At 38.9% G+C, this 22,369-nt stretch overlaps 1 protein-coding gene across 3 annotated transcripts in view; it reads right to left on the reverse strand.

The window, feature by feature from the left end:
• LOC112052786 (telomerase-binding protein EST1A) overlaps positions 1–22,369 on the reverse strand; it is a 30,963-nt gene that overhangs the window by 3,260 nt on the left and 5,334 nt on the right. Inside the window, exons 5-22 of one of the 3 annotated variants that reach the window (XM_052881483.1) lie at positions 21,789–21,915; positions 19,739–20,007; positions 18,889–19,020; positions 18,489–18,598; positions 17,604–17,787; positions 16,565–17,054; positions 16,375–16,485; positions 15,944–16,138; positions 15,645–15,706; positions 15,148–15,299; positions 8,076–8,233; positions 7,382–7,455; positions 6,636–6,733; positions 5,315–5,477; positions 4,337–4,454; positions 3,709–3,879; positions 3,199–3,352; positions 996–1,244 (exon numbers count right to left, since the gene is read on the reverse strand). In XM_052881483.1, coding sequence (XP_052737443.1) covers positions 996–1,244; positions 3,199–3,352; positions 3,709–3,879; positions 4,337–4,454; positions 5,315–5,477; positions 6,636–6,733; positions 7,382–7,455; positions 8,076–8,233; positions 15,148–15,299; positions 15,645–15,706; positions 15,944–16,138; positions 16,375–16,485; positions 16,565–17,054; positions 17,604–17,787; positions 18,489–18,598; positions 18,889–19,020; positions 19,739–20,007; positions 21,789–21,915 — 3,017 coding nt within the window. Of the gene's footprint in view, positions 1–995; positions 1,245–3,198; positions 3,353–3,708; positions 3,880–4,336; positions 4,455–5,314; positions 5,478–6,635; positions 6,734–7,381; positions 7,456–8,075; positions 8,234–15,147; positions 15,300–15,644; positions 15,707–15,943; positions 16,139–16,374; positions 16,486–16,564; positions 17,055–17,603; positions 17,788–18,488; positions 18,599–18,888; positions 19,021–19,738; positions 20,011–21,788; positions 21,916–22,369 lie in introns of all 3 variants that reach the window. The other 2 variants (XM_052881484.1, XM_052881482.1) reach the window with 2 other exon arrangements.

The following is a 22,369-nucleotide window of genomic DNA, read 5'->3' on the forward strand; positions in this document are numbered from 1 at the left end:
ATAAGGTACTATAGTTAGTAGACGTCGGCTAAGAATGGATTTTGCGACAGGGCCGGATTAAGGGGGTTTAAGGACAGACAAAGCCTAGGGCGTCCGCTAGTTTATTATAATAGGGAATTTGCGTGTGATGCGAATTAAGGTCCGATATTTTTTTTTTATTTTTCTTGTTGTTATGCATTCATCAAAGAAAGTGGTTTTATTGCTTATACACCAATTCGTAAATGTAAGTAATTTATGTAGTTTAAAGATGCTTACATGAAAAATTTGTCCGCAATATTGTAGATATTGAAAAGTAAAACAACAGCAAGTAAGTAATTGAAAATACGATATTAAGGGACAACAAACAAAAACAACTTCCCTATTTAAATATTAAGTAACTAGCGAAAAGCGATGCCATGTAGAAACCGTCAGAGATATAAGTAATAACTTGTACCTCTTCCAAGTTAGCCCATCTATCTTAGACTGCATCGTCACTTAATACCATGTGAGATCTCAATCGGGCTAGCTTGTCATTTTATTAACCTTTTTCCTCTAAAGGTTTTACAAAAATTGTTTGGAATTCTCTATTGACTGCAACATCAAACGTATACAATTATTATAGAATTTACGGAACCTTAAAAATTTAACACAATCGCTGCGTCACTGATTTTTCGGTACTTTACCAATACAATACGAGGTTTTTTGACCTCGTACTAAAACTTTTGTAGCGTGTAGGTTAATTGACCGCGTACCATGTAATACGGGGTTTTTTGACCTCGCACTAAAATTGTGGTGTGGTACGAGGTTAATTGACCTCGTACCGCAGTGAACGTGTTAAGAAATTGAAGATGCATTGCAAACGGTCAACTTAAAAAAAATCATTGGAGTTGGTGGAGATTTCAACAGAAAATTTAACACGTTTGTACCTTCCCACGATGCTGCTTGCACTAAATTGGACTTCTTTGAGAGAAAAAATGCTCATTAATAAAATCAAGTAGGTATGTGGTATAGTTAACCGGTGTCCGCGGCGAGGTTGTTGTGCAGGCTGAGCGCGGTGGCGAGCACGCGGTCGTCGTTGGTGGCGCGCGCCTCGTCCTCCTCGGCGGAGTAGGCCACGCCGCGCGCCGCCAGCAGTGAGCCGCGCGCCGTGCACAGCCGCACGCCGCCGCCGCCGCCGCCGCCGCCCGACGACACCCACGCCAGCGCGTCGCGCGCCGCGCCACCCAGCCGCGCGCAGCGCCGCAGCCCCTCCAGCTCCGACACCACTGACAGACCATACACAACTATATCATCTGTTTTACCCTTAGACCATTAAAAATAATGGACCTGTTTCGCACCCAAATTCACCAACAAAAAAGTCTTTTGAGGAGGACGAGGTTTTTTTTTTTATTCTTTACAAGTTAGCCCTTGACTACACTCTCACCTGATGGTAAGTGATGATGCAGTCTAAGATGGAAGCGGGCTCACTTGTTAGGAGGAGGATGAAAATCCACACCCCTTTCGGTTTCTACACGGCATCGTACCGGAACGCTAAATCGCTTGGCGGTACGTCTTTGCCGGTAGGGTGGTAACTAGCCATGGTGGTAGGTGGTAAATAAGAACAAACAAATTATAATTATTATTAGGTGTGAAATGACTAGCGATGAATACCTTTATTTTTCATTTGTTGGTAAACAGTACACACTGATTAGGGCTGTCACGATCACGCCTTGTCGATCTTTACAAAGATCCGACTTTAACCTGATTAAACTGTTAGAGACGCATATGATTGATAAATTATCATTAAATTCAATTGATCCAGTTTTTTTTTAACTTGTAAGACTGTCAACATAGGTAACAAAAAGTACCCTCAAGACATTGTATGTTGTATACATTCCATAAAGGGAGTCAGGCGGTGGAAATAATAAAAACTTGCGAGACGTGTTTGAGAGGACGCAGTAACATGCCAAAGATGATTTGCGAAATTTCGTTTGGGTGGTTTACCATTGACGGATGCACAAGGACACCAGATGTCAATGACGAAAAATGACAGAACTTTCTTTAGAACTTAATTTAGATAGTTAGACACCGTTCATCCAGGACTACCTAAAAGATTAGTATTAAACACCTATTTGCCTTTCTCCTAACATAACCTCTTATTTTAAACATTGTGCACCGACTTTTTAAGCGGCACAACGTACTATGTATGTTTACCGAGGCCAAACAGGCTATGCAGTGGAGATCAACAGAAAGAAAGATCTTTATTTTTAAGTAATGCAACATATTACATTCTTGAATTCTAAATTATTACATAGTTTAATAATTATCCACGCAAATAGTGGAGCAATAAAAGAAGAATGCCCTGCAATATGTGGCATAACCTAGAAAAGGGCCCCAACTCAGCATTTTGCCACATACTTCCTATACAAAAATGTATGCAGCACTGATTTGACTGATGAAAAAGTAACAGCTCCTTTCTTATTGATGGTCATATAGATGACTCATGTCAAATTTAATATAAACAATAATAATTTCGTGTAGTACTTGGAATGATGGTTCGAAATATATCGATATCAATTAATAAAAGTTAAGGATTTCCTATAAAACTTAATTTAAATATTTTTTCAAACTTTCCCAATGTCTAAAAACGTTGTCGTCCATTTTGTGACGCCACTAACAACTTGCTGTACTAAACGTCGAAGTAATTGTTAACTAATTTTTGTCAAACGCTCCATTTTTATGGGGTTTATTATAATGACGTCATAAAACAGTTGAAATATAGACTGTCATGGCCGACAGGCGTTTTGGCTCGTATTGTCAAAAACATGTTTAAAAACTAAAATTTTCATGTAATCATGTCTCGAAAAAATAAGAAAAAATATTTTTCAGCCTAGTAGAACGATTATGAACTATTTAAGACCTATTAATAAGAAGTGTCATATCTCAGCGAGTCGCGAAGCTGAAGTGGCAATGGGCAGGCCACATAGCTCGAAGAGCCGGTGGACGTTGGGGTCCCAAGGTGCTGGAATGGCGACCCCGCACCGGAAAGCGCAGTGTTGGTCGACCTCCCAATAGGTGGACTGAGGACATCAAGCGGATTGCAGGAAACCGCTAGATGCTAGCGGCTCGAGATCATTATGCTTGGAGGTCCATGCAAGAGGCGGTTGACATCCATCGACTGATAATGACGATGATGATGAAAAAGAAGTGTCAACTAGCCTATACTGCTACGCTACTGACCAACGAGCGGCACGGCGAGCTGGTAGGGCTGGTCGGGCGCGGCGAGCACGGCGCGCAGCAGCGGCAGGTGGTCGATGAAGCAGTTGGTGTCGGGCACCAGCCAGCGCGGCCGCACCTCCACCTCCGCGCTCACCCAGCCGCTGCTCAGCATCTCCTGCAACCAGCGATACGCTGTATCTCCTCGCTGCTTACGCTCCTCGCTACTTAGCGATAAGGCCGCCTATTGTATGCTGATCTCTTCTTAATATGTTTTTATTTTACTTGTATTTGTCTTTGTGGTGTGCAAATAAAGTATATCTATCTATCTATCATACAACAATCACAAGTTCGTGACTCTACTCAAGGTCATTATTCTCTGCCATTATTTTGTTTTATTTTGGTTACAGTTTGATTTGTTCATTAACTTGTCCTGACAAATGTTGTGAATCATAATCTTTATTAGACATTGGTTTTCTTATTTTTGTTCTGAGTCTGCTAAAAGTACTTAATTTACGAAGTTTTGTATCCAACCTGCATTCGTTGCCGACGTTTCTCGAACGTCGCCTTTCTAGATTCGAGTTGTTCTTTCCTGCGGAGCAACTTCCTCGTGGCCTCGTCGGCGCCTTCGTGCAGTTCTTCGCTGAGACTGGTGGGCCCGCTCGTCACGCCGCTGGTGCTGTCGTCGTCCTCGGAGTTCTCAGACTATACACAAATACAAACGGGACATCATCATCATCATCATCATTATGAGCCGAGGGACGTCCTCAGCTCTTGTATCGACTTCTAAACACCACGTTCTCAGATGTCAGCATCTAGCGGCTAAACGGTACAACGGTTCATAGGCCTGACATTCCTCAATATCGAACTGAACATCAAGATACTTGAGATCATATTTGTGAACACAGCAATCATATGCTCTTGCGTTCAGTAACGTCTATTGAAACGGACCATAGACATTTGAATTCTTAATAGCTCCACGGTTAAGGAGCCGAACTCAATTCCGAAAGGGTTTGATGGACGACCTTTCTTGGAGTAATTGTAGATCAAACTTTTCGCTTAGCTGGAGGATGAGAAAGGAATATTCGTCATGTCTAAAAAACGCTAATAAATAAGTTAGTTAAATAGCTAATAGCTTACAATAAATAATACCGGTACTTACGAGCTGTTGCAAAGGCGGATACTTGGGTTCGGTCCGAAGCACTGCGCTGACGTAGCGCGGCTGCGCGCCGGTGGGGTATTCTAGCTTCAACACTGGCGGCTCCACTCCTACTAGGTACCTGGCACAGATATATTTATATTTTTAAATAAAAGGGTGAAATTTTAAAAGTTCTAGAATTACATATTTTAGATTTATACCTCGAGAAATGGTGGATATTCTTACACACTTTCATTCCTCTAACAAACCTTCAAACCGATCCACGATTACAGAGACTTTCACCACGGTTCTGAGCCCGCCTCCTACTCTTCCGACCGCAGTCTCCTTGCGACTCCCCTGATATGGTCAGTATTGCAACTCCTTGGGAGCCCAACGTCCTCAGCTCTTTGAACTATGTACTTTAAACGCCTTAAAGTTAAATCAAGTTTTATTGCAGGCAAAAGAGTAGTAGGAAGACGTCCTAGCTACGTAACATAAAGACAGTCGCAGATCTTTTCCGCCTAGATGGACAAGAAGTTTAGGAAGTTTACCGCCGATCTTCAGTAATTGCCTCTCCATTACTGAAGAAGAAAGTTTTATTGGGTAATCACAGAATTAAGATTAATAGGAAGATAGAGCGCCCGGAACACGACGGTGTCGTAGCCGCTCCAAATAAAAAATTCAAAAACGAATGCAATATCGAGTCAGTACAACACGAAGCGTCGCATTAATAGTTTTCAATATTATTCAAGAAAAATAGCATCTTATGCTTTTAAATATTTTAAAAACTATTAACAAAAAGTAACGAAATAAGAGGGAGTATTTTTTATTTGTAATTACTGTTTAAAAAAAAGTTAAATTTTGAAATACATATTATGAAAAAAGTTTGTATATGTCAAAGAAGGATGTCAAAGAGACGCGTGACTTTTGTTTTATTTTATGGGTTTCACCGGCTTCACCACGCTACTCGAAAAGTCGGTAGTCTGTGTCGGTAATATTTACTCGGTGCCGAAGAAGAGCAGCCGCCTGGTGCGCAGCGCGTGCTCGGCGGCGTGCGGCGCGAGCGGCGGCTCGGCGGGCAGCCACGCCGCCGCCGCCTCCATGTACATGAGCGGCGTGAACCCCGCCAGCGACGCGTCCTCCGGCAGCCGCACCGACACGTAACCTGCCACCAACGGTACTCCCATCATCATCATCAATTCATCACCAGCTCCTACACCACTGACGGACCATCAACAATATCAACAGTTTTACCATACACATCAGTTTTGACGATCTTCGTGGCGCAGTGGTATGCGCGGTGGATTCACAAGACGGAGGCCTGGGTTCGATCCCCAACTGGGCCAGTTGAGGTTTTCTTAATTGGTTCGGGTCTGGCTGGTGGGAGGCTTCCGCCGTGGCTAGTTACCACCCTACCAGCAAAGACGTACCGCCAAGCGATTTAGCGTTCCGGTACGATGTCGTGTAGAAACCAAAAGGTTTCATTCTCCTTCCATCCTGCTTCCGTCTTTAACTGCATCATCACTTACCACCAGGTGAGATTTTAGTCAAGGGCTAACTTGTAAAAAATAAAAAAAAATCCCGAAATCCGTTTTAGCCTCAGACCAATTACCTTCGATAGGCCTGCCTCGCTAGAGGTTATCCTTCTGTCTAAACTATTTGATCATGATCAAAGGTCCGAATCCAAACTGTGTCTATAGAATCTGTGTTTCATTACACGTGTGTATATAAGGATTTAAAATTTTTAATTGTGTGCAGTGTAATATATTTATTGGTGTTAGATATTTTCGATGTGTGAGTTTACCTCGTCCCCCCTCAAAAAAACGACAAACTATTTTGTGAATTTGAATGTGATACAAGTCCAATAGAAAGTAATTGGTCTGAGCTGCTAGCCGTCGAACGTCCACTGCCACACATCGCAGTAATCTACATCGCTACGTTGTAGATATCCCTTGGACGCACACTAAGCAGTTTGGTTTCCCATTCGTTACATACTGCAATAATATGAAATGCCATGCGGCAGCTTCCGTTTTAACTACCACCTAGTCAAGAGTGAATAGGCTTTTAGGCAAGCGCATTTCACCATCATTGCTTACCATCAGTAAAGCGCTAGCTTATTACACAATTGCATTGTAATTGGCAATGTTTGGCTGTTTGGAATAAATATAATTCAATTACTAGTAGGTACTTTGAAATACGAGTACATCACAAATGTGTGAGCGGGTAATCTATTAAATTATACATTGCGTTCGCGCGATACATGTATACAGGTAGAAATAGATATAAAAGATTATATTCCAGTAGGTCAATAATCCAAGCTTACCTTCTTTCATTTCGCTTTCGAAATCGATGGACTTATCGTCAAGAGCTTCGAGTATATTCATAAGCTTCGCGAGCCAGTCCCATGGGTCGTTATCGCTGCTAAACAAATAGATACACCGTATAATTAACGTACACAATACACATATATGTATTTTGATTGTAATTTTATATGTAGGTAATCTTTAAAACTAATCCGATTTTGAAAACAACATGAGTGCCAACGCTTATCAATTATATATTATATTATCTAAACTAATATTATAAAGCTGAAGAGTTTGTTTGTTTGTTTGCTTGAACGTGCTCAGGAACTACAGGTTCGATTTGAAAAATTCTTTCAGTGTTAGATACCCCCTTAATCGAGGAAGGCTATATATTATCCCCGTATTCCTACGGGAGCGGGAACCAGGCGGGTAAAACCGCGCGGCGTCAGATAGTCATATATAATATCTGATAACCGAATTCCTCTAGGACGAAGTGGCGGACGTACACTAGGTTCATAACATAATCCTTCTGTGTGTGTATTGTATATATACTATCGGACGCTAAAATACCGTCCGCGAAAAATTTTGTATTTTCCTGATAGCTTTTTCTTTCAAAAATCAAAGCCTTCGCTTAGAAAACCGCATTAAAATTCGTCCGCGTGAATCAAAATATTATGAAAACAGTAATGGTAGACTAGAACACCTATGTGTTTTCAAACTAAAATATTTTTTTGGTTCACAATAGTAAGAGGAAAGAAAAACTTACTCTATTTCGAAATTGTCAAACGCTGGAGGCGGATTCCATATACTACTATGGCATAGCATCCAATCTGACCACACCTGCGAAATAATAACCTTTTTGACACCCACACTATTAACATATATTAAATAAATGATATTCCCTAAATTTAATGTTGTAATTTTATTTATAATGTGAGTTGTAATTTTATTTACAATATTTGCAAATATTGTAGTGGTACATTCATTCATTTTTATTTTATTATCAAAGTTTTCGGAAAAGGCAGTCCAGTCAAGTGTGTCTTCGGCTTTAATCTTTCTTGTGACTTGGTTTAAAAAACCATCGACCATCATTCTGTAAGGTACATTTTCCTGCAATGTGCTGCCCTATGCCATCATTTCGTAAGGAACATTTGGAAGATACTCTTTCTGCAATGTGCTGCCCTATGCCATAATTTCGTAAGGCACATTTGGAAGATACTCTTTCTGCAATGTGCTGCCCTATGCCATAATTTCGTAAGGCACATTTGGAAGATACTCTTTCTGCAATGTGCTGCCCTATGCCATAATTTCGTAAGGCACATTTGGAAGATACTCTTTCTGCAATGTGCTGCCCTATGCCATAATTTCGTAAGGCACATTTGGTAGATACTCTTCCTGCAATGTGCTGCCCTATGCCATCATTCTTCTGCAATGCGGTGCCCTATGTCTGTAAGAGTTACCTTTATAGCGGGCAATAACAGCAAAGCATCGGCATGCTGCTGCGTGTGGGCGGGCTCGGGCAGCAAGGCGCAACAGCGCTCGAGCAGCGCGCCGAACATGAGCAGCGACACGCCGAGCGCGCAGTCGAGCCATGCTGTACGTTCGCCACCGCTGCTACCTAAACCATTTTTCAAAGTACATAAATGTTATTATTTTAATTTAAAAAATATTATTTATTTATAATTCAGAAACGGCAGGACCAATTTCTTGTTCTTTGCCCCTAAAAGTAGATTATGAAAGAAAATATGGATAACTTGCGAAGAAGAGAGTTGAGAGAGAGAATATATTTATTTATTTATTTACCCATACTGTAGGGTAGGAATAAGGTAGGGTTAGGGTACGGAAGAAGCAAGCTTCGCTTTGACTTATGTGCACATTTGGGCGCCTGCGCAATCTTTGACAAACTAACGATTGTAAAACTTAAGGTAAATTTTGGTTGCTGCTTGGATATACTGCACAGGTACTACGATGATTATTAATGTTTTCTGCGACGAAATCTATTTTAACAACCATTCATTGTGTAATATCATGAAGTCCTTAAACGTCATTATTTGTTAACACAACAAAAATATAAAATTCAATAAGTATGGCGAATTCAAACTATTTTATGTTTGTTGCTCTATAAAGCACATAACTAGGGATTGTTCTACTTCCCACTTATACCTACCTACATATATATATATATATATTTAATTATCTTAGCATACGATAAAACATAATCAAAATAAATTTTATAAAGCAGAGACAAAAAATAAAAGAGAATTTACTGTGTCATGTAAAACAAAATGAATGACACCATAACTATTGCTGCGGAGCATTGAATTACGGCGAGAGATCAGACATGACAAGCGAGGATTACGAAAAAGAATATATATATAAAATTGTGTCCATTTACCAGCTTAAAAAAGTGACTTGTTTATAGGATAAGAATAGGGATGACGATGAAGATGATGGACAACATGTCAATAGCAGCAGAGCCGGTCTTATATAAATAGGAGCAACTAAAAATACACCGTACGGATTACACCTGCGGACGTAAGGCGCCTCGCCTGTATTACTTGTACTGGTATGAGAACAAGTTCATACGAGTACATTGAATAACAACATAGAGACTGATTAAAATAATATTTGACTTCAAATATCGTCATATTAATTAAATTCGCCGAATTCGGAGTGTGGGTTCGAATCCGATTCGGGGCATGCACCTCCAACTTTTTAGTTGTCTGCATTTTAAGAAATTAAATATCACACATACGTGTCTCAGACGGTGAAGGTAAAACATCGTGAAGAAACCTGCATACCAGAGAATTTATTTATAACGACGAAATTAAATAATTTTTTTGATAACGACGAAAACTGACCCGAGCTAGGAATAGAACCCAGGACAGGCGTTGAGATCCACAGCATAACCAACTGCACCAGAGAGGCCATTAAAACGTTTTTTAACGAATGCTTAATTTATTAACAAAAATAATGCTAAAATTTAGGGGACTTTGGATGAATGGAAAAATTCATCAACTTTATTAACATGCCAATATAAGAGACCGACAATAATTATGCTGCGTAATGCATTTTATTTGTTACTCATTTAGCATAGCCGCGATGTTAGCAGATTGAAAAGGTTTTTGATTAAGACCTTCATATTTGGATACAAAAAAGGGACATATCCAATCAAAACATTCAGTAATAATAATTATTAGATTCAATAGGTATATACATTTTTAAAACAATTTGCAATAAAGGTTAACAGATATGATGGAGAGCCGTGATAGCCCAATGGATATGACCTCTGTCTCCGATTCCGGTGGGTGTGGGTTCGAATCCGGTCCGGGGCATGCACCTCCAACTTTTCAGTTGTGTGCATTTTAAGAAATTAAATGTCACGTGTCTCAAACGGTGAAGGAAAACATCGTGAGGAAACCTGCATACCAGAGAATTATCTTAATTCTCCGCGTGTGTGAAGTCTGCCGCATTGGGCCAGCGTGGTGGACTATAGGCCTAACCCCTCTCATTCTGAGTGGAGACTCGAGCTCAGCAGTGAGCCGAATATGGGTTGATAACGACGAAAGGTTAACAGAGAACTTTTATGAGTACGTAGTCGTAGTAATTATAATACATAAGTACTACAATATATTTCCCCAAAATTAATTTGTCATCAAAGATTTAATTTTAACCGTTAATAACCATGATGGAATCAAATAGACTATCGTCTTGATATAAAAAAATGAATATTCATTAATGTATTTTCGCTCTTCATCAATATTTAAGGGACTCTGGTGAGTATTTATCGACATTCCATGCTATAAATTCACCTTGAAAGTGTACGTTACCGAGTGCCGACGTTAACAGATACAATGACAAAACATTTTTGTAAACGAAATGCACTTATAGTGTAGTCTTATAATCCGTTAAGTTGCATTAAAAAAAAATACAAGAGTTGTTATGGAATCGGTTTGTTGAACTTGCGAGTTGCACTGCTCACGCATGCGCAGTCGGCGGCAGTGACCCCGCGGTGCAACAACCTCTAACACGTAATTATAAATCCTTTATTCATAGCTGCGCATAAACTTTAAACACTAGATGCGCGCGAACCTTCAAATTATGGCCAATAAAATAATCCAATTACAGAGCCGTGTATGTTACTCGGAAAACACCGAGTCTTACAATATTAATGTTCTTTTTTAATTGATTTCATATAACATAAATGGGATAATATAGCATTTCGCATTGCATTTTACATTTCGCTCACGCACATTCTTTTCTTACCTTTTAAAAATTTTGTCATTTATAAGAATATACTATCTGACCCGACAAACGTCGTTTTGCCATTTTGGGGCAGCAAACAAATAGCAAGCAAGGTGGTACCACCCTTATTACTTGGACGTACCAAAAACAGATAACAACCTATTCTCAAGCCTACCGAATATACATATAAAACTTCATCAAAATCGGTCCAACTGTTTCGGAGGACTTTGGTAACAACACACGACAATTTTATATACCTATAAGATATTTTTCAGTCTTTTAGTAATATAAAAATTATATAAATATGAAGGAAATCAAATTCAGCCTATAACAAACATCCAATAAAATATCCGCCTACAGTATTTTATCTGATCTGAAAGTGGCTAAATTCTAGATATTATTCAACTACAGTTAAGTTACAAAAGTACCTATATAATCTTTTAAAACATATATGGAAGAAATAATTATTAACATTAAATAACAAATTATAGAAATATTTTCAACAAAATAAATTTGTATGCACAAATATTTCGATATATTTTTTAAACCTTAACTGTTATGTTATTAAAGTATGATAAACAAAAAGTAACCCACGATGAATAGGTAACATGAAAATAAACGGCAACTAAATTACACATTTTGTTTTTTGCCAACCTGCCAACAATCATTGTAGTCCTGACTCCCGATAGAGTACCATAGCTAATTGCATGAGTCTAGAAAATAGCATTTTTTATCGATTGAATAATTTCTCGCAGCGATTGTATTCGTTTCGGTTCGCTTGCCTGAGAAGGTCACAAAAAACGGAATTCCAGGTATACATAATAAAGTTAAACATAACAAATCTGCACTGTTCTACTGTGATGTGCTCAGTGTCTGTACATAATAATTAATCTATACTATGTATTATTATAAAAAGAAAAGATTTAATTGATTGTTCGTTGGTTTGTTTGCGTTGAATATGCTGATTAACTAACTGAACCGATTTGAAAACTTCTCTCACTGTTGGAAAGCTACACTACGCCGAGTGCTATGGACTATATTTTATCCGCGTATTCGTATTAATCCTACGGGAACGGGAACCACGCGGGTGAAACCGCGCGACGTTTGTTAGTTACAGATATTTTATACACTAAATTATGGTGTGTTTTTAGTTAGGAGCAACGAAGTTTTACCTCTTTAACGAAAAATACAGCGTCATTGAAATGGGGTCACAGCTTCGCATCTAGCGTTAACGAAAATTCAAAATGTAAAATTAAAATTCTATTGAGATTAATTTATCAATCTAACCAATCTATTAATCATACGCCTGCACCCTAATATGAACCCGCAACGGATCATTATAATGGGTCTAAGCACCTAATTCTGTGAACTTGTAGTAGAATATTAATAATAAAAATAAGCAGCAGTAATTTAAGCAAGAAAACCATCATCATCATCGCCTTTATATTATCCCACTTAAGTGAGATCGGCAAATTATGTCAATCTCCTCCATTCGCCTCTATTAATCATCAACTCATCATCCACTCTCTTTATGACACACGTGTCACACATGCCCTCTTTCACACACTCCAACCATCTCTTCTTTGGCCTTCCTCTCCTCTTATGTCCTTCCATTTTAAATTTCAACTTATGTCCTCCGCATTACATGTCCATACCAAGCATGTAATTTCTGTAATATTTAACAAAAATTAGATCTTCAAAATTGTAATTCCAGCAGCTACAAAAAGTAATTCAAGATAGAAATTTTTGAAAATTCCGATAATAAAATATAACTTACTAGCGGACGCCCGCGACTTCGTCCGCATGAAAGTCGATATAAACTTTCAACTACCTCTACCCTACCCTATCCATACCTTACCCCTTCCCTACCCCACCCCTACCCTATGCCTATCCTACCCTACCCTATCCTACCCTACCCCTACCCTACTCCTAATTTTCTTTGCTATAAACCTCACGGAGCCCGAGACCTTTTCAACGAATGCAAAACCGTGGAAATCGGTTTGTGCGTTCTGGAGTTATAGCGTCAGCAAGGAAAACCCGACTTATTTATATATAACTTATTATATTCATATACTTATTCTTTGTTCTATCCATTCTTGACACACCAAACATCCATCGCAACATATACGCATTTCGTTCGCATGCATTCTTCTACTATCCGTCTCTATTACCGACCAACATTCTGATCCAGCACGACAGGTGTTACAACCGTTTTAAAATCATAGAGATCAAATAAAATCGCGAAAATTAGAATTTCTATATAGAAATATAACAATTTCGAGTTAAAACTGGAGTAGACGAAGCCGACAATAAAAGCTAGTGTAGTGAGTGTAATCAAGTTTCAATCAACCAAACATAACGAGCAATCGGAATTAATTAATCTGCAATAAAATTTTGAATGTTTCTTAGACAATAGGCTCTTATAGTTACTAAATACGTAATAGTTTCTCTTCTCTATAAGTACAAATTCGCTTTTTAAGTCTGTAGGTTTAATAATAAATGTCCACTATATATTTTCATTTACGACTCGGTACAGAGTACCTAAAATTCCATGATGAACTTAATTAATTTTTTAACTATTCAAAAATTAACGAAATTACGATGAAACACAATGAAGTGGTTCATATTGAGAATCATACACAGAATTACCCGGCTGAACAGATTTAGGTAAAATTTTTATGTGAAATTCACAATTTGGCCCGTAAGATGGCAATCCGATGGTCTTAAATAATTAATTATTATCTTTATAGTATTAGATTGAAAAAAAAAAACATATTTTCATGAGACGTGATTACATGATAGTTTTTAAAATTATGTTTTTGACAATAAGAGCCAAAACGCCTGTCAGCCATGATGGTCTATATCACAACTGTTTCATGACGTCACTATAACAAATCCCTTACAAACAGAGCGTTTGAGAAAAATATAAGTTAACAATTAGTTCGGCGTTTAGTACATCAACTAAGATTGTTACGTCACAAAATGGACGTTTGGAAAATTAAAAAAAAATACATGATTTTTAGAAATCCTCAACTTTTATTAATTAATATCGATATATTTAGGACCCTTATTCCATGTACTATGAGAAATTAATATTGTTAATTCAATTCAATTTTTGATTTTATGGCTTGCTGCTGTACAATATTGTTAATATTAAATTTGATATGAGTCAAATACCCTATTCTCTATCAATATAAATCAAATTATCTCTTTATCCTTCTAATATATAATCGCATTACGCTGCAAGCATTGCATTGGAAGGCGCCAGTGTCGGTCAGATATCCTTACAATTCAGTAACGCAATATGGAATGTTTGTTCCAAAATACTTGAATACGGTTATATGAAGCACTAACCGCTTTGACCCCGATCCCTCCCACCCGAAAACATCTTGGATCAGCGCGATAAGAAAATAGTCATTTATGCAACTGTCATGTAATTAGGGCCATTGTAGCACAAATGATTTTTGTGATAGCACGAGACGAGTGCTACAATGGCTAATTACGTGCAGTGGCATACAATACTTTTTCTGCGATCATGATATAAGAAGTGAAAGAATACTTGGTAAATAATATATAATTGGCGTTAGGCATGGCCTCCTCGATTTTATATCGGCGTGGCCTCCTAGACTTAGTCTCGGCGTGGCCTCCTAGACTTAGTCTCGGCGTGACCTCCTAGATTTTCTTTTATAAGGAAGCCTGAATTTTTGTAGCCAATGCCACGGAACCAATGATAATTTTATACTGTAAATCGATTACGTCCCTACAAAATCACTGCAAAAAGTGATCCGAATTATAGACTACAAAACTGAGCGCATACATGCAGAATTTCGTCTTTAATTCCATTATTTATTTATCTATACACTATACGTATATAGTTTTTACACTTCCTAAATACTCAACTTGACATTGTAGATGATATTTAGGTATTATTTGTTTAAATAACGTTTGTTGTTGACCACAACTAACATTGAGATGTGGAAATTTCCTGTTTTGAGCGCCTCATTTTTCATGACTTACTAACACATCTAACAGTATTTAACATCATTGCATGGAACTATTTAAGTAGATTACGAAATGGGAGTAGAAAAATATTAAAATATAGTTTTTTATAAATTAAAAATTATAACGACTGTAATATTCGTTCTGCAGCGCAGCGGGGTGATGCCATTCGTTATCTGCTGGGTTATAATTTGTAGCGTCTCGCCGCACCCTGCCGTTGTGCTCCGCTGTAGTCTTACTCTAAAGGCGGTTTTAGCTTTAGATAGACAATCCGTTCTGCTTCCTTACCTCTGAGTGCGGCGGCGGTGGTCTCGACGGCGAACATGTTGAGTGCCGTAAGCTGTAGCAGGCGCGCGGCCGGCGTGGGCAGCGGCTGGCGGTGCAGCAGCGCGCGGAACTGACGCAGCATCTGCGCTGCGCTCTCGTGAAACGACTCCATGCTGGTGGTGTAATAGTTATTTATGCCACTGTCATGTATTGGAGGTCATTGTTGCAAGAGTGATTTTAATAGACAACACGAGTGCTACAATGACTAATTACGTGCAGTGGAATACAATACGTTTTTACGAAAATAATCTTCGGCTATACCTAAGATGTTTTAGTAAAACTAAAATTTACCATCATGGTAAAAGAGTTAACTCTGAATAGCTATTTTTTAGTATCGTTCATTTTACTATTCTAATATTTTAATCTGTGATAAACTACCCATTGGTGAAAGAATTTTAAAAATCGTTTTAGTTCTTTAAGGTGAAAGCGTTAGCTAGCATTAAGAAAATAACACTTACCCAATTTTCGTTATCAATTTGCCATGGACGTGCAAATAACTGGTGATGAAATTTTTATTCAACTGCAACAAATAAAAACCAACGATTAATTGATTATTTCATCATCATCATCACATCAGCCGATCGACGTCCACTACATAAGCTAGGCTCAACATCACAGTCCTGAGCCTCCTACATCTAGCAACTTCCTGTGACTTGCTTGATTTTGATGACTGACAGCATGATAATGCGTGGCCCGCTCGGCCGCACCCAAACCTCGCCCCTGCACCCCCGCAGCTCAACCATTCAGTGATAGTCACCTCGACGGGCGTCATGGCCTGCAGCGTGTCGTCGGGCGCGGGCTGCAACGTGGTGGTGCGGTGCCCGCTCGGCCGCACCCACACCTCGCGCCGCAGCCCCGCACCAGCCGCCCCGCCCGCGCGCCCCGCACCTTCGCCGCTCTCGCTTTTCGATGACTCTGCCGCCGCTCGACGCTTCCGCTCCGCTGTCTCATACTGTCGAAATAATACATTTTTAACTAGGTAAAATAAATAGTTAAAGTAACACAAAAATAAATAAATAGTTTAAATAATGTAATCTTGTCGGAAAATGCTCGATTTTATCCGATATTAGGTGATAAGTCTACATCTAGTAACGGTAGTCTTATTAAAATCCCATAATAAGTCCTATTAATATAAATGGCGCATATTATACTTAAACTGACATCCTTTTGAAAAACAAACGTACTCACTTTTTTTCTATTTTCATCAAATAATGATAGCAAACTTTCTCGGGCCGACTGAAATGGATTCGACGACATTAAACTTCTCATATAGTAATACACTGCATCTAGTTTTCTTCTCTGAAAGACAAAACGTTGAAGTTATTATTTTGCAAAAAAATATGAATATTACATATAGTTCAATAATTCAATTACTCACCGCATATATAGCTAAAATTGCTAACTGATTGTATGGTCTGCCATTTTTAGGATTAATTTGTTGAGCTTTTGTGTACCAAAATTTGCTTTTAGCGTAATTGTTGGTCTCGTTGACTTGCTCCTTGTATCTCGCCAAATCGCCGAGAAAGACATATAACTTCTGAACTGAGATCAAAGCCAAGCCGACATAGCCGAGGCCCTTCGGCGGCAGCACATGACTATCATTGATATAATCCTCTGTGTTAAACTTGTAAGTTTTCTCTAACATTTGTACTAGACTCTCAAAGAACGCGTTTCCCTCATCAATGATTACGTTTAACAGTTTAACGACCTCAGGCTTCTCTTCCGGAGTGACATGAGATATGCTCTTTCTGAGACTTTCAATAAAGTTGTAGTACAAAATTTTCCAAAACTGGTGCTCTATGTTATCCGCCTGGCAATACTTCAGATCCGACATTAATAGCCTCTGTAGGGCGCTTTGTAAAAACTTCCTGTAGAAAAAACATTATTATTTGAATATATACAACACAACAAGTTACACCACTTATAATCGGAATTAAACAGATCTTTAAATTTTAGTCTCGAATAGTAAGTAGGGTATTTTGATAACTATATTTCTACATGAACAAAGTTCTAAGTAGATTAAACTGCGGGCACCGATTTGATGCTCCGGTATTTTGTCGGACCTGGGTGACGTTATCGTATGGGTTTTCTTTTTTCTCTTTATTTGGTCTACCAACAGACATACAAATAATACAATTATTAAACATAAATACAAGGAGCAGAAAGATAAAATGCAAATCTATTTATATAGGTAAATACCACATGCAACTTTCTAAATCTAAAGGACATGTCCCAATTTTGTACGGCGGCTGGGCCTTCATTCCGAATGTCAACTAAGCAAAACATTTTTTTTATCTTAAAAGAACATAAAATACAAGGTTCGTCGGCTTTTCGCGGAGGATAGCAAAATAAATAAATCATTTTATATTCATGATGAACTTCCGTAAAGTAACGCTTGCTTCTATCCAAATAGCTACCTAGTTTCGATGACGTCAGGCCAATTGGCCGCGAGCGTGATAGGGCCACGGAGCGTGTGCATCTTGAGGATGGCGTCGGCGCGGTCCACCTTTTGCAAGAGAGCCACGTGGCGCGCACCCCGCGACGCTTCCGACCCCTCGTAGCCGGACCCCGCGGTCACGCGCGAGCTGGTCTCCTTTGTACCTAGACATCAATCGGATATACTATATATCCCAGTCTCTATTAAAAATTCTTATATCTTTGAGTATCACAGAAAACCAAATAAGGATACCTGTTCAAGGAATGGTTAAATGGTTTCTTTTAAAATATTAGGTACTCTTGGTCACATGGAGTGGTAGCTTGGGGCTACGTAGGCTCAAGATCGTTTTACAATTCCTAATACAATACAGTTTTTACAAGAGATTTTTTCTATTTGATAATATTTTTTTCGCTTCTAATTATTTATGTACGCACTCTTGGCGTCACAAGGAAACGCTTTATTAATAAATACAATACAAATTATTTTACGTTTTAAGTATAGATTAAAGAATATTAGGCAAATAGCACGCAAACTAGCACGGAACACGACGGTGTCGTAGCCATTCCAAATACAAATTTTAATTGGTATTTTTTTTTATATTATTATATTAATTTACGTAATTGTTGTTAGTGTTAAATTTTGAAATACAAATTATGAAAAAGTTTGTACTTGTACATGTGGATGTCAAGGAGACTTGACTTTTTTATGGGTTTCACCAGCTACACCATGCTGCTTGTAAAGACTCATTCTGGACAATCTTTATTCTGTGGTTTTATGTTACAGTATGCAATAAAATATTTGAAACCATATTTATGTATACTAGGATACAAATTAAAGACAAACAGACAGTGAACTAAAAAAATACCTCGTTCCATTCTCATGTCTTGTTTCGTTGGGCTAGTTTGTACTATAATCGGTTTTGAAGGATTCTGATGGTCGTATAGTATTTTTTGTGTTTCTGCATTACAGCTGCGTCTGAAAATGTTATAACGATTTAAAATAATATTCTAATAGCATACATACTTATAAAAAGAAAATGTTGTAAAATATTTTCAGATATAAGCATTAACTTATTATATATAAGAATTATTACAATATGTACTTGTATTTTTATTTTGGAAATTTCTTAATAAATCAAATCTTTCCTCTTTACAATATTAGTATAGATGTACATATTTTCATTTGTAATTTCAAACGACCGGAGTCACGAGCTTCCGCTAGTAATATAAATGAAATAATAAATAAATAAATGATAACTTTCGTACCCTTGGTCTTTATGTAAATTGGATATTGAACTTTGCGGCAAAATTAACAAGCCAGGTTGTGAAGATTCCGTCACAGATTTTTCTGATAAGACACTGTTCAGTCTATTCCTATGATTTGTTGCATCTGGTTGTCTAAAATCACACAATGAAAAGTTTCATTATTTTTTTTCGTTACAATTAAAAAGCACAGAAGGTTAAAACATACATAACATAGTAAAAACCATCAATCTCCTATTATAAAGTGGATGCACAATCAGCGACCAATAAACGTCCCCAGTCAATGAGTGCCAAACACAACTTCTTGGCACTCGAGTAAAATTGGGCAGTTTTTAAGTGAAATTTTCTACATGATTGTGCGTCCTTTTATTATAAGATGTCAATGATGTATACTCTTATTTATGGTGTTTTTCACAATCACACATAAACATCTGACATGTTGACAGTTTATAAGCTGCGTTAACATTTCAATTATTTCACCATCTTTTTTTTTTTTATTCTTTACAAGTTAGCCCTTGACTACAATCTCACCTGATGGTAAGTGATGATGCAGTCTAAGATAGAAGCGGGCTAACTTGTTAGGAGGAGGATGAAAATCCACACTCCTTTCGGTTTCTACACGGCATCTTACCGGAACGCTAAATCGCTTGGCGGTACGTCCTTGCCGGTAGGGTGGTAACTAGCCACGCCCGAAGCCTCCCACCAGCCAGACCTAGACAAATTAAGAAAATCTCAATCTGTCCAGCCGGGTATCGAACCCAGGACCTCCGTTTTGTAAATCCACCGCGCATACCACTGCGCCACGGAGGCCGTCTGGGCTGCGTCATACAAATGGAATCTTAGTAGTTCATACCGATCGCCGTGATGGTGTTTCTTGGACTCCAAGATCTCGTCCCGCCAGTTGACGTTGGTGGGCGCGGGCGTGGCGCCCGCGGGCTGCGGCGCCGGCTGCACGTTCTCAGCGTTGCGGCGCCGCCGGCCCGCGCGCTTGCGGGAGCGCCGCGCGCCGCCCGCGCCGCCCGCCGCGCCCTCGCCCGCCTCGCCGCTCACCACGCTGGGCGTGGGCGACTGCCGGCGCTCTATACTCGACGTACGCCCACCATTCCACCGCGGGTCCCCTTTCTTCTGCAGACAAATATAGAATAGAATAGAATAGAAATCATTTATTTGTTAGCACAATACATAACTACATAATAACTTAAAACTAATCTATATATATAAAAATGAATTGCTGTTCGTTAGTCTTACTAAAACTCGAGAACGGCTTAACGGATTTATCTTATCTTGGTCTTGAAATGTTCGTGGTGATATAGGGAAGGTTTAAAAGGTGAGAAAAAATCAAATAATTTCCGCGAAAACCCTAAAAACTGCCCTTTTCTATTTCCCATACAAACGTTTAAGAGTCAAGCGGTAGGGGTAGGGTAGGGTAGGTATAGGGTAGGGGTAGGGTAGGGGTAGGGTAGGGGTAGGGTAGGGGTAGGGTAGGGTAGGGGTAGGGGTAGGGTAGGGGTAGGGTAGGGGTAGGGTAGGGGTAGTGGTATAGAAGTAGGGATAGAGAATAAGTGCACTTATGTCAAAACGAAGCTTGACCGGGTCCGCTAGTACATATATACTATATATAGAAAATATGTTGTGCCAAATAAATGGACCTAACTCAGCTAAAATTTGTTGTGAGTACATCAGTACCTATAACGCTGGTATTCTGGTTGGTATATTATGTTTATTGTAATTTGTACCAATGCGTATAGTAGGGGAGCCGAAGAGGGGATTCTTGCCGTTACTCGAGCGCGGCAAATGAACGTAAGGGAGTATACCTTGCACGTTGTTCAGTAATTCCACCAAGTATGAGCCCTTATCATTGGTGGGTCCGTTTAGGGCAAGTAAAAAAAAACTAACTTCAGAAATACTCAACCCGCACGTGAGATTAAGATAAGATTGCATTTCGAAAATCTGACCATTTGAGCGTAACGTTAAGGAATGGGACGGTTCCAAAGTTACGAAATAAAATTTCTGTTATTTAGTTATGTTTATGTCTGTTATCGAGCCACGAGCGCGGTTAATTTTTTACATATTTTGAATGAAATAATCTTCTGAATAATCCGCGGCATTATCCGCGTAGTTCCTGTTCTAGTGGGAATACAGCTTATGACTCTCACAAATAACGTAGCTTTCTATTGGTGAAAGAATTTTCAAAATTGGTCCAGTAGACAGATAAATATTAAAATTAGCAACATTTCACTCCCAGAGACTGAAATTTTGATTAAGATTTTGAGATTGAGAAAGTTATCAATCAGATTTCAAAAATCTTTTCTGTATCTCACATCTATCTGTATTTCACAATTAAAACAATACAATATCAGTCTAACCTCAGGGCACAATAACTTTTGGTGTAAACCTTATTCTAAATATACCTATACTAGCTATGGCCGCACGGTTTCGGTTCCCGCGTGGGTAATATATAGCCTATAGCCTTTCTCGATAAATGGGCTACCTATCACTGGATTTACTGGGGCTACCTATCACAATACATTTTTCAAATCAGACTAGTAGTTCCTGAGATTAGCGCGTTCAATCAAACAAACAAACTCTTCAGCTTTATAATATTACTATAGATAACTCAAAGGTGACTGACTGACATAGTGATCTACCAACGCACAGCCCAAACCACTGAACGGATCAGGCTGAAAGGAGATCATTCATTTTGGGCCCTTTTTGAAAGTGCCGGCCAAAAAAAAAAAATGGCACGAATAGTTTGTTTGTAGATGTTATGACGTAGGCATCCGCTAAGAAAGGATTTATAAAATTCTACCCACAAGAGGAAAAAATAGGGTATGAAAGTTTGTATGATACTTTGGCAATTTTAAACCAACTGGGCTGAGACTTTGCATGCATAAATGAAATACCTGTGCAGCAGAAGACCATGTGGCAGCTTTACTGACAGATGTAGGCATCTTAAATCCATCACTATCTTTAGAACATCCAACACGACTAGTGGACGTGTCCCTGCTGTTGCACTGAGACACTATCCTCCTGCAAAAATCAAAATACATAGTTTATTTAACGACTTCGAAAAGTTTTTTTTTTATTCTTTACAAGTTAGCCCTTGACTACAATCTCACCTGATGGTAAGTGATGATGCAGTCTAAGATGGAAGCGGGCTAACTTTTTAGGAGGATGAAAATCCACACCCCTTTTCTGTTTCTACATGACATCGTACCAGAACGCTAAATCGCTTGGCGGTTAGTCTGTGCCGGTAGGGTGGTAATTAGCCACGGCTGGAGCCTCCCACCAACCAGACCTGAACCAATTAAGAAAATCTCAAGCAGCCCAGCCAGGGGATGAACCCAGGACCTCCATTTTGTAAATCCACCGCGCATACCACTGCGCAACGGAGGCCGTCACAAGGTTTTATGCTTTTAATGCCACATGGTGTTGGAACCATGTGGCATCAAAAGCCTTTGAGCCTAACATTACACAGTATAAT

The sequence above is a fragment of the Bicyclus anynana genome, chromosome 5 (assembly GCF_947172395.1).
Source record: "Bicyclus anynana chromosome 5, ilBicAnyn1.1, whole genome shotgun sequence".
NCBI classification, from domain to species: domain Eukaryota; kingdom Metazoa; phylum Arthropoda; class Insecta; order Lepidoptera; family Nymphalidae; genus Bicyclus; species Bicyclus anynana.